Source organism: Neoarthrinium moseri (assembly GCF_022829205.1).
Source record: "Neoarthrinium moseri strain CBS 164.80 chromosome Unknown scaffold59_Wmoseri_CBS_16480, whole genome shotgun sequence".
Classification (NCBI taxonomy): Eukaryota; Fungi; Ascomycota; class Sordariomycetes; order Amphisphaeriales; family Apiosporaceae; genus Neoarthrinium; species Neoarthrinium moseri.
In genome coordinates this window covers 191694-215851 of record NW_026055173.1, presented here as the reverse complement: position 1 = coordinate 215851, position 24158 = coordinate 191694, and the positions used below count along the sequence as shown (strand labels likewise).

At 53.4% G+C, this 24158-nt stretch overlaps 9 protein-coding genes across 9 annotated transcripts; 4 read left to right on the top strand and 5 right to left on the bottom strand.

The window, feature by feature from the left end:
• Window positions 1-286: 286 nt before the first annotated feature.
• On the top strand, window positions 287-1521 carry JN550_010854 (uncharacterized protein; the record flags this gene model as incomplete). The annotated part of the gene is made up of 3 exons (XM_049309155.1): window positions 287-308; window positions 379-1412; window positions 1477-1521. The coding sequence occupies 3 exons, from the start codon at window positions 287-289 to the stop codon at window positions 1519-1521; spliced, it is 1101 nt and encodes a 366-aa protein (XP_049167244.1).
• A 637-nt stretch (window positions 1522-2158) lies between these two features.
• Window positions 2159-2623, bottom strand: JN550_010853 (uncharacterized protein; the record flags this gene model as incomplete). The annotated part of the gene is made up of 2 exons (XM_049309154.1): window positions 2159-2356; window positions 2438-2623. The coding sequence occupies 2 exons, from the start codon at window positions 2621-2623 to the stop codon at window positions 2159-2161; spliced, it is 384 nt and encodes a 127-aa protein (XP_049167243.1).
• Window positions 2624-4651: 2028 nt separating this feature from the next.
• JN550_010852 (uncharacterized protein) lies at window positions 4652-5003 on the bottom strand (the record flags this gene model as incomplete). Its single annotated transcript, XM_049309153.1, has 2 exons — window positions 4652-4809; window positions 4907-5003. 2 exons carry the CDS (start codon window positions 5001-5003, stop codon window positions 4652-4654), a joined length of 255 nt encoding a protein of 84 aa, XP_049167242.1.
• Window positions 5004-5069: 66 nt separating this feature from the next.
• JN550_010851 (uncharacterized protein) lies at window positions 5070-6841 on the bottom strand (the record flags this gene model as incomplete). The annotated part of the gene is made up of 4 exons (XM_049309151.1): window positions 5070-5334; window positions 5643-5698; window positions 5753-6177; window positions 6262-6841. The coding sequence occupies 4 exons, from the start codon at window positions 6839-6841 to the stop codon at window positions 5070-5072; spliced, it is 1326 nt and encodes a 441-aa protein (XP_049167241.1).
• A 4078-nt stretch (window positions 6842-10919) lies between these two features.
• Window positions 10920-13248, bottom strand: JN550_010850 (uncharacterized protein; the record flags this gene model as incomplete). The annotated part of the gene is made up of 3 exons (XM_049309150.1): window positions 10920-11006; window positions 11074-12629; window positions 12687-13248. The coding sequence occupies 3 exons, from the start codon at window positions 13246-13248 to the stop codon at window positions 10920-10922; spliced, it is 2205 nt and encodes a 734-aa protein (XP_049167240.1).
• Window positions 13249-13881: 633 nt separating this feature from the next.
• JN550_010849 (uncharacterized protein) lies at window positions 13882-15353 on the bottom strand (the record flags this gene model as incomplete). The annotated part of the gene is made up of 6 exons (XM_049309149.1): window positions 13882-14287; window positions 14352-14447; window positions 14506-14623; window positions 14677-14817; window positions 14870-15104; window positions 15174-15353. 6 exons carry the CDS (start codon window positions 15351-15353, stop codon window positions 13882-13884), a joined length of 1176 nt encoding a protein of 391 aa, XP_049167239.1.
• A 1494-nt stretch (window positions 15354-16847) lies between these two features.
• On the top strand, window positions 16848-18375 carry JN550_010848 (uncharacterized protein; the record flags this gene model as incomplete). The annotated part of the gene is made up of 2 exons (XM_049309148.1): window positions 16848-17057; window positions 17125-18375. 2 exons carry the CDS (start codon window positions 16848-16850, stop codon window positions 18373-18375), a joined length of 1461 nt encoding a protein of 486 aa, XP_049167238.1.
• A 1209-nt stretch (window positions 18376-19584) lies between these two features.
• JN550_010847 (uncharacterized protein) lies at window positions 19585-20309 on the top strand (the record flags this gene model as incomplete). The annotated part of the gene is made up of 4 exons (XM_049309147.1): window positions 19585-19619; window positions 19721-19881; window positions 19958-19981; window positions 20059-20309. The coding sequence occupies 4 exons, from the start codon at window positions 19585-19587 to the stop codon at window positions 20307-20309; spliced, it is 471 nt and encodes a 156-aa protein (XP_049167237.1).
• Window positions 20310-21509: 1200 nt separating this feature from the next.
• JN550_010846 (uncharacterized protein) lies at window positions 21510-23718 on the top strand (the record flags this gene model as incomplete). The annotated part of the gene is made up of 6 exons (XM_049309146.1): window positions 21510-21535; window positions 21681-21731; window positions 21789-21814; window positions 21891-21917; window positions 21982-23219; window positions 23287-23718. 6 exons carry the CDS (start codon window positions 21510-21512, stop codon window positions 23716-23718), a joined length of 1800 nt encoding a protein of 599 aa, XP_049167236.1.
• Between the last annotated feature and the right edge of the window lie 440 nt (window positions 23719-24158).

The window sequence follows — 24158 nt, the reverse complement described above, 5'->3', positions numbered from 1 at the left end:
AGGCGGGCTACTGCTACCATAGCCCCCATAGTTGGACGTAACCAGGCCCCAGGGCACCCGACGGATAAATGCCGGTAGTGGTTTTCGGGAACGCGCAACGCGTTCGAGGCGCGTTGGCCGTCGGTCTATGGGTACCAAATGCGTTCAAGATTTCCAAGTCGGGACAGTCATTCACAAACGGTATACCCCAGGTCATTCGAAGCCTATAGGCAAACAAATTTGGCGAAACTTGTTCTACCTTCATCCCGACATATACTGTCCGAACTTCACCAGTCGACATACTGCCATGTTGATTGGCATCTGCGGTGGTAGGTTTGACTTCCGCCCCCCTTTTCACTCATCTCGTCCCGCAAACTCTCACTTACACCAAGTCCACAGCAAAATGCGCCGGCAAGAGCACGGTCGCCCAATACCTCATAGAGCACCATGGGTTCAAGAAGCTTCATCTAGAGCTTTCGGAGGATAAGACCAGCCAGAATGGCGTTAAGGGCACAGCACCCTCAGACTCTGAGGAAACGGGCCCAGCTGTCAACGGTGGCCATGTCGCCTCACTTCCTTACCACACCAGGAACTCACCGCCATCTCACACCTTCACCACCACCGCGGCGCTGCTCGACTTCGTGACCAAGTCCTGGCGATCCCGCTGGGTCATCACCTCGATTCCCAACGAGGCGGTGCTGGACGCGCTCGCGCGCCGGCCCTTCTTCATCCTGATCTCGGTGGACGCCCCGCTGACGGTGCGCTGGCGGCGGCACCAGGCGCGCCACGCAGCCTCCTCTCCGCCGCCGCCCACCACAGCGATGTCGCTCGAGGACTTCGTGGCCGAGTCGGACGCGCACCTGTACGCGGCGGCGGGCGGGGTGCTGCCGCTGATGTCGCGGGCGACGATCCGGCTGCTCAACACGTCGGGCGACCTGGCGCACCTGTACGCGACGCTGGGCAAGCTGGACCTGACGGACGGCGACCGGCTGCGGCCGAGCTGGGACGCCTACTTCATGTCGCTGTCGTCGCTGGCGGCGCGGCGGTCCAACTGCATGAAGCGCGCCGTCGGCTGCGTGCTGGTCGGCCCCAGCCGCCGCGTCGTCAGCACGGGCTACAACGGCACCCCGCGCGGCGTGCGCAACTGCAGCGAGGGCGGCTGCCCGCGCTGCAACAGCGGCGAGACCAGCGGCGTCTCGCTGGCCACCTGCCTGTGCCTGCACGCCGAGGAGAACGCCCTCCTCGAGGCCGGCAGGGAGAGGATCCGCGAGGGCAGCGTCCTGTACTGCAACACGTGCCCCTGCCTCACGTGCAGCATCAAGATCGTGCAGGTGGGCATCAGCGAGGTGGTGTACAATCAGGGGTATAGCATGGATGGAGAGGCCGCCGAGGTGTTCAGGAGTGCAGGGGTCAAGTTGAGGCAGTTCTCACCGGTACGTCCTTTCATCAGCAGCTTCCTATGTTCTATAAGCAGTGTGGTTAACGTTGGCGCTATAGCCGGCGGATGGTTTGATCCACCTGGAGAAGATGGAGTTGTATTAGTAGGGTTGGGTCATGAGTTGTCGAAACCTGTATTCAGAGGCCTTCATGTGAAAACATGCCTGTATACAGATTATGTAACAGTCTCCAGCGCAAAAGCCTGTGTAGAACATCCTACTGTGAAAGTGTTTACCAGCGGCAGTCATCAACTTGCACAATCGAGGTGTATTCCGTGGGGAGCAGCGATGTCCGGCAACTATCTCCAAGCAACGAACTGCGCAGTCAAGTCGGTCCGCCCGTCTACGACCAGACTGAGGATCGTTCACAATCTGGACGAGGAACATGTGTAACTGTTTAACGATGGTATTGAATTAGGGAATTAGAGTACAGCCTTGGACGCCGACGAGAGGTCAAACGATCTTTCTCCCATCGACAGCCCAACCCCCGAGGGGGACCCTGAATAAGAATCGACTCGACGCGTAACCAGGTCCAACTCCGGAACGAGACCATGCCATCCACTACGAGCTCGCTGCAGGAACTTCAATTGCGCATTTCAGGTCCAACTTGTTGCCGAAAGGGGAAGAGTCATTGACTGTCGAGATCGAATGCAGGTACCGCAGTTCTCTTGTATATCTCGTCTCTTCGTGGGTATATTCGCCCTCACCACATCCGCCGCCCCTTCCATCCGCTCTTGCAACGCTTAGACGGTCTGCTTCCTGGCCTTGCGGGCAGTGATGCACTTGTGGAGCCAGAGAGCCAAGAGACCGGCAGCGACGACGAAGACGATACAGAACACGACGACAACACCAGCCTCCTGCTGGGCCCAGTTCTCGCGCTTGGCGATGGTGCTGAGAGCGTCGCGAGCGACAACGGTGTTGATGGCAGGCATTATGAAGGTCTGTGCAGCAAGGTTCAGTTAGTACATTAGGCAACGAGTGAGACAGGTTGAAAGGCTGCAGGTGATCCCAATCATGGACACGGGGATTCCGTCTTGTAACGGGATGACGCGCAGAAAAGGCCGCACTTGGCGAGCTTCATGTAGCTTCCACCAGACCCGAGTCGCGGCCCCCGGCGTCACCGACCGGTGCGCTTTCAACGTGATACTGCGCGAATAAGAGGAATGGGCCGGTGCTTGGGTGGTGTAGCGACAGGGCCAATTGACCATCTCAAGAAAAGCTCAAGCCTGATTGAACTGATCGGTAGAGAGACTTTTCGGCATACCTTTTTTAGGTGAGACACCGGTAGGTTGTCGAAGTCGTCTGAAGAAGAGAGCTAGTCGCGTCTCTTGAGGTGGAGTCTTGGGGTTTGTCAATTAGACTCTGGTGTCGAACAACACACGCCTTGGACAGGATCTTGAGGAATTGAGCGGAGTGAGATGGGCTTCGTTCAAGGACGGGCGAGTTGGGGGGAGGGAAGGGGAAGAAGGGAAAGAAGGCGGTCGCCGGCGTAAGGTGAGGAAACAATATGTATGTCCTGGGTAGCTGTGGATAATAGCTCGAGTCAAGCAGAGGGAAACAAAAAGCTTGGCTACTGCGGGAGGCGGCAGGGCTCTCTCTCGCTCTTCGGCCTGGCCTGCGCGAATTTTCAAAGGTGCATTCGACCAAACGGCAAGGATTCGCTAGATCGCCGGGTGGGTAAAGGTAGCTCCATGGATACAGTAGCATGGGACAGGAAAATGACGGGAATTTCGTGGAGATAATAAAAAGCGCGCGGGCGAATTGCTGCGAGATATACAGTAGACTGAGAAAACTGCCGACTTACAGGGAGGAAGAAGATGCTTCTTGCGATGGTGATCCGAGGGGTCGCGAGACGTTGGGCTCGAGCAGGTCACGGCAGGATGGTGCTTGCTAGGGACGTCTGTTTGGATGTTTTGGAGGTCTTCAGGACTGAGCTGGTGAATTCCTGTCGTCCATGGGGATAAGATTGGAGAAGCGGAGCTTCCATGTTGTTTATGTGAGAGAGTGGTGATGACTGATGTCCGAGCTCCAATTTTGATGACGCTAGAGCAGGTCCAAGCCGGCCGGTACCTGCTTGCCCCACGCGTTTTGGCCGGCCGCGTCAAGTACCTCCAGACCCGTCGACCTCGGAGCGTTAAGATTTTTTTTTCCCTCGCAGGCTCGCATGCTCGCCCCGGGGGTCTCGTCTTGTTCACGAGTCAATTGTTTGACGACGGGGACCCTGCCGTGTTGACGCTGACTAGTACATAGATAGGAGAGGTGTAAGGGGGGACACAAATCATCACAGGACAGGCCAGCGCTCCTCCAGGACACACCGAGCCCCTCCAAAGATCTTCTGTACATAGTACGCTGCTTCACTACCTGGGCTCGTTTGATTACGGTATGGATGGCCTCCAGTAGCCAAGCGACGTCACGTCACCGTAAAGGGCTTGGGGTCCTTGGGGTCCTGGCGGTGCGCTGGGCGGCAGACTTGCAGACTGGCTGCACAGGCAGAACGAGATAGTTAGCGGCGACCAGCCCCCACTTGCATCCAATGCCTGTCGCTTTCTCTATCCTCTATCTGTGCGAGTCTGCCCTGTAGCTAGGCCTGTCTGCGCTCGGGCGACCAGGTTCAGTGGCTCGCGGTCGGTCACACGATTGCCGTTCCCAGGCCGCGCTCGCCGCTACCAATAGGATGCGACGGCATAATTGACCTTTGGCGCCCTTACGATTCGTTCTCAGCACCACCCAGGCCAACAGCGACCACGCTTAGCAGCCCCAGATTCAGCAAAGATGACCCCAGCCTTGGCGTCGCCAATCGTCATCTCGAGCTCTCATCAATGTGCTGGGAAAGCAGAGTCTCGATGTTCAGATTCCAGACGAGCATTAGCAAAGCTAACAAAAATCTACATACAAGCGCAGTATCGCTTTGTCACCCACATCATCTGTCTGCTGTTGCATTTCAACCGCTAGAGGATGTCCGGCTTCATTACCTCTGGCATCATGGCGGATGATGGCATGGGAGCAACATACCGGCCTACACGAGCACCTTATCCAGGTGCGAGACCTCCTAAATTCGAGGTACGGTGGAGGTTTGCTGTACCAAGACATGCTACGCCCGGTAGGTTTATGCTCTGCTCTATTCATCCGATGCTGTACCCAAGTCTGTCTAGACCTACGACTGCCATCACTCTCAACCTCTTCTACCACCAAAACAAACCCCACCGTCTCTGTGTGTCGCCTTCTCTGTCTCTCTTTCATAGCTTCGCCTCCTCCTTCACCGTTCCAACCTTCAGCTTGGGGCCGTACTTCTCCAACACATTCTTGCCGTGGTATTTCCAAAACTGTTTCGTCGAGTCCTTGCCTGCCATTCGCTTGAGGATCTTAGCGCCACCGGGGTGTTCGTCAATGAACTCTATAGGGGTCAGGTGTCAGCCTTCGGCTTCATCTCAAGTACGCCCTCGTGGGCTAGGAATGGTGCGCGTCGCATCTTATCGAAGAGGCACACTCACTTGTGACATCGTAGACGCCGTCATCAACAATGATATAGAGGCCCTTGTCCTCGGTCTTGTACTCCGAGACCTCCTTCTTGGTAAGTGACTTGGACATGGCGGGCAGCGTGGAAATGAAGCGCTTGAGCGGTTGGCAAGAATGCAATGTTCAACGATTGGGATTTCAGCGACACAGGCAGGCAAGCAGACTGGCCAGGAAGATGTGGTGATTGATATGCGCCGGCTCCCATGGTGTCAAAAGGTCGAGGGTGACAATGCGACTCAGGTGAACCTCGGCACAAGCGCGGGCAGGGATGACTGCTCCTCCAACGTCATTGGTGCCGGCCGGATGCGCCAAGATCACGAGAGGGCCGCCTCCAGTGAACAAGCAACTGTTCGGGTAGTGTAGATCAATGAACATGTCAAGACCCGAAAAGCGAATCAGACATCTTCAATTTCCAAGTATAGTTGTTGATATATTTGCGAGCCGGCGTTCCACGCTTGTGTATCCTTTCGTCTATGCAAGTCGGGTTGAACTCAGATGCGCGCACATAGGCATCTGTCGCTCCCTAGATACATGCTTGCGGTACGAGTGACAACGGCGAAATGCCGACAACTGTATTGATGCACCAAAGACGCCACTCGTGCCATATCGCACAGAGCGACAGCCATCATTTATTCTATCGTGAATCCCTGGTCCATCGCTCTTCTAAACATCCCCGCCCAATTGGCGGTACCCGAGCAGTCGCTAGCATACCTCTTCTCCATGGCTTTAGGTAGCCACTCTTTGATATTTTCAATCCTGTTGTGGTTCTACATTCCGTCAGTATGCCACATTTGATTTGGCGGGCTACAATATAAACTCACTGAAGGATGTGTGCTCATCCATTCCGGTGGCTCCATCTGGCTGTGAGACTCCATTCTCTGCCAGAAGGAAAGCGCGGCTTCGGGATTATAACACGCCTCGGCCATCATCATGAGTCCAATGTAGTCTGCTTCCGACTCCTGTTTCCGACCCATCGGTCTTGAGAACAGGAAATCCAGGAGCGTGCCGCCGAATAGTTGGGTACCCAGCAGTGCGCCTCCCCATAGTGCTGTGAGCAGAACAACACTGCCCAGCAAAATGTTGATACCAATCTGCCCCGACATGCGCTCGCCTATGTGATCCGCGAGGTTGTGGGCAATCTCGTGTCCCAGAACCGCAGCAAGTCCGTCCTCGGTCCGCGCGATGGGTATGATGCCGCTGAAAACGAAGACCTTGCCGCCGGGGAGCACAAACGCATTCGCCTGGCCTATGTCACAGTGTGTCAGCACTCCCTCCTTTGCATTCGCATGTTGTATACATGCTCAGCCAGCTTTGAAGGGCAAATACATACGTGGATCGTCGATAACTCTAACTTCCCACTCGGAGTCCTCCATCCCGCTGACGGGGATCAGCCGCCGCATGACGCGCTTGACCATCTGCGTGCGCGGGTCCCAATCGCTCAGGAACCGCCCCCCGCTCTTCTCCAGCTCGTATATGATGTGCTTGACCTGCTGCTCGCTGACCGCCTCGACCGTGCTCTGGCTGTAGCAGTTGAAGCGCCGCCGTCCGCTCACGGGGACCGTCTGCAGGTTGCTGATGTAGAACACCATCGCGCCCACCACCGCGAGCAGCGCCACCGTGTGCGTGCTCGGCGACCGGACGAACCGCCCGAAGCCGTGGTTCGTGATCAGAGGCTTGGCATTGCGCAACTGCTCCTCGGGATCGTGGCCCCAACGCTGTCGCTGTCGCTGTCGGGTTGGGCCATGGGAAAACGGGCGGGCGGGGACTCGGCGCAGGATTCGCGAGGGTGCCTGGCCCTGGGTACGGGCAGCAACCGGCAGGTTTCGTATCGAAACAGCATGGAACAGTGGTGACCGCGTTGCGCCGAAAGCCCGGTAGAAGGCGCGCGGGGACTTCGCGAATGCTTCCATCCTCCCTCTCCTTCGCTATTCTGCGGTGCGACGGAAGACGATCACTAAGGCTTTCGGCTCTTCCAAACCCAATGATAGAATGGCAGACGCCTACGCCATGTTGTAAAAGATAGTTTTTGTCGAGTCGCAGTCACAGAACGATGAAGGCGCAGCTCATGTTCTGCTGGCTTACGAAAGGTTCTGGAAGCCTACCGTGTTGACAGAGTGGGCTGTTTAGTCGCTACCTCCGAGCACAATGAGCTCATAAGTGGGCTTACGGACTTAAAACAACATGCCAAGCGTTCACTGTTTATGCTACCCGCAGCAGCTGTATCGTCACATTTCTGCTAATTGATCTGGAGATGATGAAACCAGTCAATTGCGTCTCATTCTTATCTTGATAAATCGACTTCGTGACATAAGTCTCAAGGGTTCACATTTCACGTTGGTGTGTGTCACCCAGCTAACAAGAACTCAGCCCAGCGCATGGCCACGTTTGGAACAGATATTGCTGCTACTCTGTCTTCTTCCACGCTAATACGTCACTTTAGATTTTCTTCCCATGACTTGCGATGTATTCCCTTTCGATCAATCATCATGTTATACTTTGTACGTCTACATGATGTTCTCAGGATAAGGTCACATAAGCTTATTTGTCACTTGCCGAGAGAACCTAGGGTGAGTTCGCAATGCTTGTTGCGGTCTATAACACAACTTAGACGCTGAAGTCTTCCGTCAAACGACGTGCATCTTGATAAACCAGGTGTAAAGCGCCTGGATGGAACTGTGAGGGTAAGTCGACATACTGGATCAGTTCAAAGTAGTCAACTATACAGGTGTCGATGTACTCAAGCTGAGAGCTTTATTTCTCGGAGTCCAGCCCGCACACGGAGCCACACGAAAAGCTGACTTGCGTTTGTTAGTCAGTATTGTACTTCTTCAATTTGAATCATTTCAACCCTCTGCGGTCTCTGAAGGGACTACCTCACTGCTGATCTAAGCCAAGCTCGTTTCACTTGTACATCTAGACTCAACGCTGTGCTCAATCACACATGATCTAGTGGTTGGCATACCATGACATGCCAGCTTTGAAACCAGCGCTTAGAGATCGAATTCAAGCAGAGATGCAGACGGATTAGAATAGACAAAACTATGCTATAGCAACGTCACCCATTGGGTCAATTAATCAACTCGCCAAAGCCAAGAGAGGGACCGCGATAGTCATTTAAACCCTAATAGCGCTTCTACTAGGCTTTGGCGATCAGTCAGAGTGCTGTATGAGACACTGCAAACTTTCCAAAGGAACGATGAGGAACTAACCAGTTGACACGAAACCACTGCGGCTTACGGTTCAACGAGGAATCTGACGTAACTCGGCGTGGAAATTCAAGTATCACGCCAAGTCATTCTACCGCAATTCGTTCGGCTGTGTCAATTTGTTGTAGCCTTAGATGTTGGAACCGGAATATAAAAGGGCAAATGAGCACCTCTCATGGCTTGCAATCCGTTATCGACATCAACGAATCGAACTCTCAACAGCTCCTTGCACAGAAAGATCACTACGAGCCCCCACCACAATGCAGTTCTACCAGGCACTCTTCCTTCTGGCCGGCCTTGTCGCCCCAGCTTTTGCTGGTTGCCATGTGAGTCATCTGGAAGGCGATGCCTCGCGCCGACCATGGAGGAGGCAATAGCGTATACCACATAACAAGATCGGAGCGCTGAAAGCTAGTTCCATCTAGGACCAACCTGCTGGAAGAGACTGCAACCCGTCCCCCGAGACCATCGCCTGCGGAGTTTGGTCTTCCAACCCAGGAATGCAGACCTGTTGCGTAAGTTCCCTCAATATACTCGGCTCGCTCAATCCTGGCCATCGTATTGTCACGGAAGTGAAGTACTGATGAGAAAATGTGTTCAGAGCTCCTGGAGCGAGTGCACCTCCTAAGCCACCCAGACTATTTTCTTGAGGCCGGCTTGGGTGAAAGATGATTTGGGATCCAGGCTTGGAGTGGAAGTAAGCCACAGCTTCATGACGTTTCCGAAAGGGCAGATCCGAAATGAGTTGTGGTTTTGATACGGGTTCCCTTTGTACTGCATTGAAGGTTGACTTCCTCTCGTTTCCAAAGTAAGATTGAAATAAAACTTGATGGCCATCTACTTGATCCTGAAACATGTGTTTCCAACTACCATTATATTTTGAATGCCAATGAGGATGCTCTGAGTCCAGAGTTTCTTCAGGCCTCGAACCCCGTTAAAGACACCTCTCATATAAGGCTTCATTCTTCACCAATTGAAGTGATATAATATGACATGGACACTTCGACAACTTCATCTAAGCTCCTTTTCCTTAATAATACAGAGAACTTCGTCCTACCAAGACAAGCAAATGGAGACAACCTTATGTGGCTGTAGAGCATACCCTGGAAAACATTCAAAGCGACAAGTGGAATGCTCCATTCAAGTAGCAAATGAGACTCAGACGTGAATTATCTGATGGTTTCATCATTACTGAAAACGGGAGAAGATCAGCAACCTCGATAGCCGTTTCAACATGTTTCAAGTTACGGAGTATGTTTTTGACGCAGCATGGGTTACTAGAGCAATGTAGAAATAGTACACCTTAAGCCTCTATACACCACCTCCATCTGTGGCAAGTTTGGGAAGCTCTCGTCCAATGATATACGGATTGGGAGCAACCACCCGTTTCAGCGCGGCTGGCTCCTCATAAGGTAAGGTCCGATCACCTTATGACATCGTTGAATTCAAATCCTCAACAAATATTTATCCATATTACTACAAATTACCAAGCGCCAAGCGAATAACTAAACGATGTTATGTAAGTCGCACAATACCCTTCCTCGTCAATGCAATATAACAGCGAGCTCAAATCGGTCCCGAAAAGGATCCTCAAAACGAATGACATTTCAAAGAAGATCTCCATCCCCATATCTCGCATATTGCCATCACCGTAGACAGAACTTACATAAAAACTACAACTTAGGTTCAAGGTCCGTTGGCAACCTTTTCTGCCGACTCGGATGGCGATACCTTAAGTTGCGCAGAGTGCCTAGGCTTGGACGGCGTGCGCTGCCACCTGACTAACGGCGAGAAGCAGGGCACTCTCGGTGATATCACGACGTGCCCCGGTGACCCGGCGCCGGGCACCAACCCGGATAGATCCGAGAACATGACTGGAGAGCTCGTCGAAGACGCCTACTGCACGGCGGCCGGTGCGCTTGTCATGGGCGGCATTACGACGTTCGCTTTGTGCTACGGGTGTGCGCTGGCGCAGACCAATGGCGATGAGTTCGAGCAGATCAAGGTCGGAATCGAAGGTCAGTCTAGCTCAAGGACGATCCAGATGAAAGCGACTAATCATTGATATAGCGGTCTGCGATGCGCTTCAGATTGGCCCCTGTTCTTGTGTATCGTCTGGCGCCTGTGGTGGGTAAAGAATTGACTATATCTTTATACGGAAATTCGTCGGGGAGATGCAAAGGATTATTCGATTCTAGGATGCAAATGCTGTTTGAGGGAATCTTGGGAAGTTTCTGAAGGTTTCTAGGGTGATATGATGGAATGGCGCATATCGATGATTTTATAGGACGGTCAGTGGCACGTCAGTCTGCCTTCTTTGGTATTTCAAATCGTTAACTGAAATGAAGTGCAGCCAAATCACTTCTCTTTTAAATCATTCTTCGAATTGTTATCTTTAGCAAAGGGTATCATAGAGCAGAATATTTGAAGATTGGCATTCCACCCTCCTCGAGGCTGATGATACATCCTTGTAACTGATAGTGGTCTGTATTCCACGGCCATGTGAGCCCCTGCCCTTGCCCCTCTGTCTGACTACTCAGGAATATCAAGTCCTGGTATGAATTGAATCTATTCTATAACCACTTCACTTTGATGGCGTCTTATTTCGAACTGCCGAATCAATCAAGACTGTCGTCCAGAAGTCATGTGAGATGCCGCCAGGTCCTCGCCCTGATCATGCGGTAAAATGAACCGAAGGCTTTCACAGCTAGGTGATCCTACTTCGTGGCGCCCCTGTATTGTATCGCCCAAGCAGGGTCATTCGGGGAGGTACGGCAAGCAATCAAGGTAACAACTTTGTTGGCAGATCCTTGCTACCTCTATAAGGTGCTAGCGGAATAGGAATCCCTCCGGTGTAACCTATGTCTCCCTAAAGCACGATGGTAAGTTAGCATATGTCCTACGGGGATAGATATTTCCTGTCCTTGTTTGCTTACCTGTGCCTTCTGCAATGCTGCGGCAGTCTTTCCGACCAGCTTTGCAATCCAGCGATCATTGATGAGAGTCCCGACCGCATGCTTCCTCATACCGTCTCGGGTGTTTTTGTGGACCTCTTTCACGAAGTCCTTTATGTTGCTGTTATACGTGCCATCCTTCAGGTTCTGCCTGATGTTCCGTGCCAGCATCTTGACATTCACAGCTTCTTTGATGCCCATACTTGCCTTGACTGGTGAGCTTGGTGGTGTGCTGTCAGCTTCAGGTGGAGGCGAAGGAGCTGGACTGGGCTGAGGTGGGCTTTCTGGGTCTATGTCAAGAGCTTCCTCCTCCAGTTCGATTATCTTCGTGGCCTTTACTACCGCTGCCACGAAGTTCAGCATGCTCTGATCAAATGTGGCCGGTAGTTGAGCGTGAACGCTCATTTCGATGGAAGTCTGGTCCTTCTGTGCCTTCTTGAGCAGCTTCTTTGCACGTACTGTCTGCGGAATGCCGTCCGCTTCAGTCACGTCGATCTCTAGCTGCTCTTTGTCCTCCGTACTGGGCTCCGGGGGTATGCAATGTTCATGGTGTGGAAGCAAGTAGGAAGGAATTCTAAACGTTGCGTCGGCTCCGCCCACACGCACCACCTGGGCAATTGTGCCGTGTTCCTGAACAGTCCGATATGCGACGACGTCATGAACCTTCAAGTAGGTCACAATGTCAAAATAGGTGCTCAGAGGAACTTGCCCGAGACCGTCCACATCTACGAGCTGTAATGAGAAGGTGGTATCTGCTAGCCATGCTGAGGTTCTCCGATGAAGTCTCCGCAGCTCTGCGTTGGTCTCGGTGTGTTCTGCGAAGATCTCATGTTGTAGGAGTGAAGAAACCCATTTGCCAGACCCTGCAGCATTGATAGATGATATTTTTATAGGATGGAGGTAGCTGACTGGAGCTAGTAGAAGTCGCAGGAGCAATGGCAGTCGATGTTGGAACTCACGTACCCACGGTGGCGACATTGTCCGTAACATTGAAACGCGGACAGACCGCGTCGGTGAGTGGGAAATGGAGGGAAAGCTATGAAGCTCCGCATTGATGGCCGCACGCATGTTCTTAACATCGTCCAAGGCCGATCTCTGTTCTTCTGTGGCCTTTTGAAGGGCTTGTCGGCGTGCTTTGTGGATTGCACTTGTAGTTTTGATATCAGTAAGGAGTTCATGATAGTCCTTTTCAGCCTCATCCTCATCCGGTGATAACCTAGTAACCCCGTCGAGGCCGGCGCGAGGGGAGGAGTCTTGCATAAAGCTGACACCAGTGAGAGATTCCCTCAGCTTTGGCCGGTTCTTGAAACCATCAGTGCCAGCGGAGGCAGCCCGAAGCAAAGGGGTGTCGCCCACGAAAAAGCTGTCGAGACTGGCGGTGTCGTCCGTCGTGTCATCGTCGAGTCCACCAAAGGTCATCTCGAACTTTCCTCCCTTGACATTCGCATAAACGTCGCCAATTTCGATGCGGCGAAAGAGATTCACAACAACTTCGTCCACATATATTGCTAGCTCAATATCCTTGGCGAGCTTGATTCCTGTACATGTTGTGAGCCACGCGTGCAAAGCTCGGTTTTGATGTAATGGCAACATACCGCATTCCACGCCATGTCCTACGATGGATAGGGTTGAGAAACTGATCGTCACCCCTCTCAGCACGAAAAGCCCGTCGACTTCTGTATCTATCTCCAAGGCAGGCAGATTGAACAGCGCAAGCTTGTCCCGGATGAAATGGCCATACCGACCAAAAGTCTTCCTCATGAGCTTGCGGGAAAGCTCACCAACCCAAGGGAAATGGGTCAAGCTCGTGAGCAGTATGGTTGGATAACACACAGATACGAACAGCCCATGAAGTAGCCATGACGTGGAGCAGACTGCGTATATTAGGTTGAGTGTGGAAAGCCTCGTCCATAGAGGGATGGACGGGAATGCGCTATCATCGCCACGGTGGGTGAAGAGAAGGAGAAAACTCTGGATAGCGGCACCAGATAGAAACCAACGACGAGCCCAAGGAAGGACCGTAAAGAGAAGTATTGCCGCGAAAGCAGATGATAATAACGTTGTTAGTCTTGGGCTCTTGCGCTTTACGGTGCGCTTGTTCCTTGGTTCAGGCCGCGGCACTGGCTTTCGAGGTATTGTCACCTGGTTAGGTGCCATGTTTGAAGAAGTGCGCGACAGCCCGTCCGCATGATGTAGCAGAATCTAGTCTGCGAGGATATGATTGCTGCGGCGATATTGTGTGAAGGTCAAGGAGCCATGGGTGTTCTGTTTACTGCAATGATTTAGAGTTTCAGCGCATGACTGCCAATGTGCGACACTTTTGTCTCGCAGTGACGTATGTGTACGGACCCACTTTTACTCAACGCCATTGGATGAACTAACCCAAGTGAATGGTAGGCTCCGTAGTCTACGGCTGGTCGTGATCCAGTCGCGGAGCAAGTTGTGTATTTTCATTGGAGCTGATCTAGTGATTCGCGACCTACTTGTACGTCCCGACCATGTCATAGGCGGACGTACTGCTCCGTCAAGCAGCAACAGGGTGCGCCCGGACCAATTGGCGGCCAACTTCTGCTATAGACGCCCTATAATAAACTCTAATACTGAAAGGTAGATATAGGTCAGATTATACACGTCACCCTTACAATATTCCCAGAGCGTGAAGAAACGAGAAGCGGCGCTCGCAATTGAACTTCTCGCTTAGAATAGAATCATTCTAGATGTCCCATCCTCCCGGAAGGCCTGAAAGTGGTTGGAGTTGTCTATTTCTATTTTTGTAAATTTCCGGATTGTTCAATGTGCCGAACCCGGCGGAGCTTGCGGATTGGTAGTTTTCTCCATCTGCAAGACACCACCAGAGCTATACTCGGCTCCCCGCGCCGTGTGCGGTAAAATTCTCTCCTCACTCCCAGATCCCGTATCTGAATGTCTATAAAATGTTTCGCCTACATTGACAGTGGTGCCCCCCTTCATGATTGTCAAGCTTATGTCGCTTTGATTATCTTCGGCGGATTGTGGCCGGATCGACTTTCTTCGCTGGTCGTTTGTGCCACCAATAGTTACAAGCCCGGCATTGTACTGCCGCGACTGGCTGTTATATTGGTTGAGCTTGTCGTTCGTCGAAAGCTTAAGGAACCGACCGAACAATGGTCTTAGGGATGGTGCACACGCGGCCATGATGCCGACTTGGAGTTGCAAACTGGTTAAAGACAATGCGATTAGAAAAGAGTAAGGGGGGTTACTGATCGATGGATAACACTCACAAACCCCAAAACTGGACGCTTTGCTTGAACGACTTATCCGTCACTGAGCCATATGCTATCTGATGCACAGATTTGACGATGCCAAATGTCACGGCGCTATCACGGTCTGTTAGCCATGAGGCATGCGATAGTAGATCGGGCGGCTAGGACTTACACCCATCCGAGACTCAAAATGCCAATGACGGACAAACGCTTCCGACGATTCAAGTTTAGTGACCATATGACTGGCACTGGCAGCGTTGCCAGGACTATATCTGTAAAGATATTCACCGCTGAGAAGGGGGTTAGTCGAAAGGTTACTTCTTCAGGAGCGATGGAGCCATACCTGTGTTCACTAGACCGCCCGTGATCATGACAATGATGGGGGCACAGCTGCCCGGAATGCTTTTGTCCCAGTACCTAGGAAGGGGGCGACAATACAGGAGGAAGGTGAAAGTACCGCTAATGCAGTTCATGACATTCAGGACTGTATTTGAGTCAGCGCCCTGTTGTGAGAGATAGGATTTGAGAACACTGACTTATCGTTGCCCATAACGACCAAATGTACCATCGACTGTTCGACCCGATACGGAGCAAATTGAGGGCGATTGAGATTTTCAGGAACGTGAGCGCCCATGCCGCTGATATGATGGACTGCCAGAGCCCGGCCTGGCTATAAATAATGAGGTCGGGCGGAGATATAGTATCTTGATGACGACCGAGTCCGTGGTAAGACTGTATGATGAAGACTGACCATCCTCCAATCGTGCAGAGCTGCAGCATGGTATGATAATTAGTTATTACTGCAAGATTGTACAGGGTTCGACGTTAGGAGTGCCTCACCGTGCACAAGACCATCATCAAATCATCCCAGCCCGGCTTCTTGATCACGAAGGCTCTTGCATATACCCGAAGGGCCACGCATGACAACGCGATCACGTGGAAGATGGTAACGACGGTGACGATCCAGGTGGTATTGCTTTCCGCCGCATAGGCAGGATCTGGAGCTCTTGGGAGATTCATTATTGCCAACAATCCAGCCTTAACTGGCATGAGTAATTTGGTAGCAGAGAAGAGGAGCGAATAAAGTGTACGGGAGATCAACGACTAAAGTAGCGACTAAAGTAGCGGACCCGACCGTCCGGCAAGCATGCAAATGATACCCCTGTTCCTCGCAGGCTGGTGACTTGGAGGGATTCGATGCAGCACCATCGACGCGGATGAAACAGGTTGATTGGGCTACATATGCTCGTTGTAAGCTACAACATCATGACCGGATATATGCTATTTCGCAGCATACAGCACTCTTGCTAGTTGTCAAGCCTCACACTCAAGGAAACTATTGGATCGCGTCTAGCTGAAGGCATGTTTGAGGCAGAGAATGCTTACTCGCAGTTGCATCTTTGCATCACGACTGACTGCTCTCCCAGCCAGGAAGGCGCATTTGCATCTCCCCTCATGCGACAATCAACGCGTCTAGACCCTACCAAGTTTTAGAACCTGAATGGCCCAAAATCTCCAGCATTTGGGACGGATAGATATTTCACCGGCTGCAAGCGTTCTGACAACAGCAGGGATTCAGGGGCAGGATCCAGAAGCGGCAATCACCGACCGGTCGACATGCTGAAGCTAGAGTTGCCCATGCAAGTTCTTCCAGGCGCAGGACGTGGGATTAATAAAGCAAATAGTAGTTCCTGAAGAACCCTGCTGCATCAATATCAAGGCGAGGCGTCCTTCACACCTTTGCTATACTGGCACACGGATGAGGTCTAGCGTATACTAGTGAAAACTCGTTCTCGCTTTAACGGAGGCCTATTACAAGTTGAACTGCGCCGCTTCTCTACGCTTTGGGATTCATCATTTGCACTTGGTTATGAATCTCGGAAATTTGAACAACGGAACCTACAATCTCGTTCCATCTCACGCCACCCAGCAGAGTTTTCTCGACATCGTAACGGCCTCGGCTGGGCCTGGAAGTGCTGGAAGGAACTTGCCAAGTGGGCCAATGCATTGTCATTATAGGAGGATTGCATAGGACTGGGATTAAGAACAATGGGAGTATTCCCATTGGCTCGACGGCCCCTGAGGGACGGCTCGCGTAGAGTGGGGAATCCCATATGCTGCAGAAACTATCCACAACGTCGGGGGTGGTGAACAGGGGCCACAAGGACATCGGAATGTCGGAATGCTCCAGGCTCGACTCTCGCTTGGGATACCGATGGTGAGGGAACGCGGTTGATCCTGATCACAACCATGACAAAAGTGATGAATCGCTTCATGTCATCTTGTCAGCGATCGGATACGGCAAGGTCGCACCTCCAGGGTATTCCGTGCCGCTGCTGTGCGTCCGATATGTAAAATTGCACAATGCAAGGGGGGGATGGAACCGAGGGTTGCATAGTAACGTGATGCAGCATCCTACTTAATATCCCGCGTCTGTGATTTGCGGTACACCTTGAACTGTAACTCGCAAACCGCGCCTGGTTTCCTTCACTCGTTTCCCCAGCCAACTCCAGGATGCACGTCTCAGTCGGCATGAACGCAGCTAAGCTGTTTTTCGCAGCGACAACCGTGGCGGCGGCAGCGATCCCTGACAGTGCAGCGAACCACATCATACACAAAGATGTGGTTGTTCTGGGCGGTGGTGCCTCTGGGGCACATGCGGCTGTGAGACTGCGGGAGGACTATGGGAAGACTGTGGTCATTGTCGAGAAACAGGAGAATCTGGTAGGCCTATATAATTCTCCGGTCGACATGCATGTGGCTGTTCGCTGACACAAGCCTCTTCTCTTAGGGTGGCCATGTTGAAACATACATTGACCCAGTTTCCGGAAAACCCTACGACTATGGCGTCAACTCGTACACAGAGTATGGGGGCGCGGAGGCGTTCTTCACCCGCTTCAATGTCTCTCTCCAGACGCCCGTCCGGCTCTCCTTGACAACCACATTTGCTGACTTCAAGACCGGCTCTGTCCTTGACGGCTATGTAGCCCCTGCTGCGGCAAACGTGACCGCCGCACTTGAGAAGTACTTGGAGATCTGCGAGCGTTACGAGGACCTATTCCTTCCTTCGTATGCCAATTTCCCAGCACAAGATGTACCCGAAGACTTGCTCTTGCCCTTCGGAGACTTTGTGGTGAAGTACGGCCTCGAGGCAATCGTGCCTCGAGTCTTCCAGGTGACGGGACTCGGTTTGGGAAATGTGGTCGACGAACTTACGCTTTATGTGATGCAAGCATTCGGTGCTCCCATCGTCAGAACTTTCGTTGGGAAAGCCAATTCGTGGGTGCCCACAACTAAGAGGAACCAAGACCTCTATGACAACATTGCTGCCCTCTTAGGAGATGATGTTCTGTACTCCAGTACTGTCGTTTCCTCCCACCGGTCCTGCCACGGCGTGCAGCTCCTCGTTGAAGGCGCCAGTGGACAGCGCACTCTGATCAAGGCCAAGCGGCTGCTCATCTCCTTTTCGCCGACTGCCGAAAACCTCGCGCCCTTTGACCTCGACAAGACTGAGCAGGACATCTTCTCGGTCTGGGGTAAAGGTGCTGTCTTTGCGGGTATCGCTACACATCCTTCGCTCCCCGTCAACTACTCGATTGTCAACTACCCGACTTCCGTCATTCCAAGCAACTGGCTCGAACTGCCCGACGCCCCTTTCGTCGGACGATTTGAATATTTGGGCGACTCCAATTTCCGCGTGCTAGTGACGGGCACAGCGGACGATGAGATCCCTGAGGCGCAGGCTTTGGCTCAGGAGGCTTTCAACAAGTTGGCAGCTGCGGGAACCATCGAAGACACTCAGGGCAAACCACTCGAGTTCCCGGCCCTCGCGGCCCATATCGGTATACATCCCCACCTGTCGGTGGAAACGCTGCAGTCAGGTTTCTACAAGAAGCTTTACGCGCTCCAGGGTCGCAAGTCGACATTCTATACCGGTGGCGCTTGGACGGCGGACTTCACTACTATTCTGTGGGAGTACAACAACCAGTACCTGTTGCCCAGGCTGCTGGAGAGTTTTGGTCAGCACAACCAGACCTCGTGAGACATACATTAATTATTCTCCTCCAACGTAGAAAATTGATTAATTTGTTTCTGCCACTGCCCTCAACCCGGGACGTTCAGGAATGGCCTACGACTCAGGTGACAATCTCCAGACCTAGAAAATGATCGACGCTTTGCTTTCATTCACAAATCGTCCGGTGCCCTTGTAGCAAGCGATTCCCCCAAGAATCTTCGGCCTTCAAGACCATGTAATCCTTGCTTATCATGAATGAAGTTTGACATCTGTGACTCTCAATAGATGTTTTTCAAGGGCTATCCTACATCCATCGGCTTTTCTAGACGCCGTTGTTTGTCTTCGAACGGGAAGGTACTACACGGCCAAGACATGTTCTTAACATTCACGAGCAGCGCACATTCGGAGTCACAAGGACATCTGGTTGATGTTGACGCAGGACAAACGTGTTGGGACTGAGATGATGATGAGGTGACTAAGTTTGGCAATCACCAAATGCGACAGAAAGCATAGGGTGAAAGGCAAACCAAACATGTCTCCCCAGCGTAGATGTCCAGGTAGCCTGGTTTGGAGGTCCTGGTCACGATCATTTCTTGGCATCGCGTGCAGCGAGCGTCGAAGTGGTGAAGTCGTATGTGCATCACCGCCCAGAGTCCCCAGAGTCTGCTCCCCCAGAAGCCGGCAGGTCTGCCCAGTGCCTGTCACCCGGGACAGCGCTAAGCCCAATCGCTATTCCCGCCATTCCGGGCCGTGAGACAGGCAGCTCCTTAGCGCGCTTGCCCCAAAAAGGGCCCCACCAAGAGCGGCGGGCGATCCTTCCAGAGCCGGGAGCCTCACTCCTAGTCTCGCCGCCGCCGAGGTGTTGGTGCCAAAGATTCACATCGAACCGGCACGAGGGGGCCAGAGCCACTGCGTTACTTGGGAGACTTCCGACGTCTGACGATACACAACTTCGACTCTGCTTGATGAGACCCGCTTGACCCGCGTCCTCTTGTTCTTCCCTTGTCTTCACCTCGAGCGCCTCAGCTGCGGAGTTTTCACATTTAACTCCATTCACCAGAGCAAACCTGGTCCCGTCTGGCCGACCTCTGCGCAACAACACTACTTGAGCAGTCTCAGCGCCCGAACGCCCCCCAAGGACGATACCTTTGGACCGCTCTCCTTCTCCGTCCCTTGACTTGATCAGACGAAAACGACTCGCCAGCCGGACAACCTCGCCGGAGACGAAAAGCAGCCATGGCGCTCTGCAACATGCGACTCGCGGAGGAGAGGTACGTTGTATCTTCCTTGCGCCTCCGAGGCTGAAGACCCCGTCCTCCTCCTCCTTGGCTTACCATGTGCCGCCTGGAATACTGACTGGGCTATTCTATAGAAAACAGTGGCGGAAAGACCACCCCTTCGGCTTCTGGGCCCGACCCGTCAAGCGATCCGATGGCGTGATGGACCTCAAGGTCTGGGAGTGCGGCATTCCCGGCAAGGAGAAGACTCTGTGGGAGGGTGGTGTTTTCAAAATGACCATGACGTTCCCGGATGGTGAGTTGCAGCCCTACCTACGTTCATGCGACGCAAAGCGCGGGACTCCAGGCTGACAATGTTCGCTCTGTTCCAGAGTACCCCACCAAGCCGCCCAAGTGTAAGTTCTCTACCACTTCCCCTTCGATGCTACCTACGAGCGACCACGATGCTGACAAGATCGTCTGGTGATTACAGGCAAGTTCACGCCGCCCCTCTTCCATCCCAACGTCTACCCGTCCGGCACCGTCTGCCTGTCGATTCTGAACGAGGAGGAGGGTTGGAAGCCTGCTATCACCGTCAAACAGATTGCGCTCGGTGTCCAGGACCTTCTCGACAACCCCAACCCCGAGTCGCCCGCCCAGGCGGAGGCCTACAATCTTTTCAAGAAAGACAAGGCCGAGTACGAGCGCCGAGTTCGTCGCGTCGTGCGAGAGAACGCTCCGTAGGCCGGCTAGGCCTGATCGAGGTGTTTCTGTACGAGGCGCTTGGAGGAGCAAGGGGACGGGAGTTGCGCATCAGGTTTTGAAGCGGGCAGCTTTGGGATGACATGAGGGAGGCGTTCAGGAATGCGATACCACTTGCGATGGGCTTTTCTGCTTTACGAGATGGTGGCAGTCCATGGCCACATATTTCCAGCAGCAAGGCATTGGGCTGTCCATGTCATAGATGCAGTTATGGATGGATGGAGTCAGGCATAGATCGATTTCATAGGGCAATCCATGGCAAGTTCTGACTTGAGGCAAGCACTCGCGATCCTTGGAGCTATACGTGAGATGACGACGGTTCTCTCGGCACACCCGAATAACGACCAAAGGCCCCACCGTCGTCAATCGGCACCCGAGAGGAAGCAAGTCGACACCGACTTTCACATGAGAGAGAGAGAGAGAGAGAGAGAGAGAGAGACATGGGACATGACGGTCTGCGCAGGGTATTTTGGGCTGCTGAAGATAACCCAGGGTGATGGCATTCGCTCAACCCCAGGCATGCATACATAAAAGCATTCATACGTGTGTTGAAATCTGTCGGTCAGCCAGGGGTGAAGCGTTTCGAATCTCTGGATAGAGTTCCTGTTATCAGTGACCCAACGCCGTCTTAGGTAATTCGAGCGTCGACTGTCCCAGACCGCGGGTTCCAGCCAACCACGCGGACTCAGAGGGCGGCGGGCGTTCACTGCGCCGATCTCGGCGGGCGTAGAGGCGACGGACGACTCACATTCTCACCATATTGACCAACGTAACCGGGTGCTGGTTATCGGGCCCACGGGCGCTCACCACTATGACGCTAGACTAGCAGCCACCAGCGAGTGACGGGTCCCTTAATCGTTACCTGTCCCGAGAGAAAGGCGAAACCAGAGGGAGACAAACTTGCCCAGACTCCAGACACGCCCCCCTTGGGCCCTAGGTATCGGAGTTTTAGTCTCTTCCAAAATTCAATTCCAGGGCCCGGATTTTTTTTATGACTCGACGGCTCTTCTCGCGGCGACTCTAAATCACACTTCCCCCCCTACCTCGGGCATCTTCAGACTACTTGCAGCGAGCATCACTTTTTAAGAAACTGGTTCGTGACCTTCTTCACACTAGACCGGGCTATAGGAATACCTTCTTTTTACCTGCCATCCAACGAAACGACAAGACCAGGAAGACAAGATGTGTGGCATCTTTGCTTGTCACTGGTAAGTTTCTCTCTGCACGTCGATGCGTCTGCCGCTGTCGCTGCGGCGCGGGTTTGGAGGGGCATTTTTTGGGACCCCGCCATAATCACATTTTCGCCGTTCGCGATTGGGGACAGAACACAGGTAACTGACCGAGCGCGCGCAGTCACCCTGAGGTGCAGAAGTTCAAGCCGACGGCTCTGCGACTTGCAAAGCAGTATGTAAACCCCTTCTGCAGCTCCTGCGACTTCAATTGACCTGTTTCTACCCGCAGAATCCGGCACAGAGGCCCCGACTGGAGTGAGTCACCCGACACTCGGATGTGTACTACAGATCTTTGAGGGGACGGCAAATGTTGACCAGCTGCGCGTTACAGGTGGAAGCGTCATCTCCAACAACACAAGTAAGCCGACCTCTCCTCTAGGAACTGACCTCGGCGCCTGTACTAACCTATTGCGCGTTTGCAGTCTTGTGCCATGAGCGTCTCAGCATCGTTGGTGTTGGTAGGTTCACAACCGACTTTTGCCTTACTTTACCCGCATCAGCTCACACGACACCAGAGTCTGGCGCCCAGCCGCTCACCAATGCCGACGAGAGCATTGTGCTCGCCGTCAACGGCGAGATCTACAACCACAGACTGATCCGCAAGAACTTGAAGACTCCTTACCACTTCAAGACGACGTCGGATTGCGAGGTCATCATCCCCCTGTACATGGAGTACGGCCTCGACGCTCCCAAGTACCTGGACGGCATGTTCTCGTTCGTGCTGTACGACAAGAAGCTCGACCGGACGATCGCGGCCCGCGACCCCATCGGCATCACCACATTCTACCAAGGATGGTCCTCCAAGGAGAACAACGCTGTCTACTTCGCCTCGGAGCTGAAGTGCCTGCACTCCGTCTGCGACAAGATCCGCGCATTCCCTCCCGGCCATGTCTACGACTCCAAGACTGGCGAGACCCACCGATACTTCCAGCCGTCGTGGTGGGAAGGTTCCAAGATCCCCGAGACCCCTCTCGACCTCACGCTCATCCGCGAGTCCCTGGAGAAGTCGGTAAGGAAACGGCTCATGGCTGAGGTGCCGTACGGTGTCCTGCTCTCTGGTGGTCTGGACTCCAGTCTGGTCGCCTCCATCGCCCAGCGGGAAACCCTGCGGATGAAGGCCCTGGCCATTGCTGCCAACGGCAACGCCGACAACATCACCGAGGACCCTGACAAGGGCGAAGGGCTGGTCGGTATCGATGACGATAACACTCTGTCCACCGTCACCTACCTGCCGCAACTGAACTCCTTCTCGATCGGTCTGCCGGGCTCGCCCGACAACGAGGCTGCCCTCAAGGTTGCCAAGTTCTTGGGAACCAAGCACCACGTCATGACCTTCACCATCGAGGATGGTCTCAACGCCCTTTCGGACGTGATCTACCACCTTGAGACTTACGATGTTACCACCATCCGCGCCTCGACACCCATGTACCTGCTCTCGAGAAAGATCAAGGCCATGGGCATCAAGATGGTGCTCAGTGGAGAGGGTAGTGACGAGATCTTTGGCGGATACCTGTACTTCCATGCCGCTCCGGATAAGAAGGAGTTCCACGAGGAGACCGTCCGCCGTGTCAAGAACCTGCACCTTGCAGACTGCCTGCGTGCCAACAAGTCAACATCGGCCTGGGGTCTTGAGGCCCGTGTGCCTTTCCTCGACAAGGAGGTGAGTTCCCGGAGGAGGAAGTGGTCTCTCTCTCGTCATACACATTTGCTGACATTTGTCTTCCTAGTTCCTTGAGGCATGCATGAACATCGACCCGGCGGAGAAGATGATCACCCAGGAGCGTATCGAGAAGTACATCCTGCGCAAGGCCTTTGACACGTCGGACGACCCGGCTGCGCAGCCCTACCTGCCGGACGACATCCTCTGGAGACAGAAGGAGCAGTTCTCGGACGGTGTTGGGTACGGCTGGATCGATGCGCTCAAGGACAACGCCGAGGCGCACGTCACGGACGAGATGATGAAGAACCCCAAGCCCGAGTGGGGCACCGACATCCCGGATACCAAGGAGGCATACTGGTACCGCACCATGTTTGACGAGCACTTCCCCCCGCACTGCGCCGGTACCGTGGAGAGATGGACGCCGACATGGTCCAAGCAGACAGACCCGAGTGGCCGCGCGATTGCGACCCACAACCAGAAGTATAAGACAGCTGTCTAAGACGCTGGAGTCTCGAGGCAGAAAAATATGTTGCGAGAGGAGAGCCAAGGTAGACGACTCGCTGCCCGGGAAATCCGATGGGTCGGGTCATAGATCGTACAGTAGATATACACCATCAGTTCAAGGGAGATTAGCAACGGGCGTTTGCATGGCCATAACGAGGAATTGGGCCTTGGATGGGGCTGACGTGGAGAGTTGGCATAACCAAACCAACGGTTCGTCTATTGGTTAAACTGGGGCGGGTGTATGAGAGAGGTCCATGTGTTCTAGCAATAGCATAGCACGGAGCGGTGACAATGCAATCAGAATCATGTGCTACGACCGAGTCATTCTAGCGCGGGTCGAATGCGAGAGGAGTTGCTCGGTGAAGTGACGGGAGTGAGTGAGTGCCCAGGTGTTGTTGAGGGAGCATGGCCGGCCTCATGACGCCAGGCGGGCAC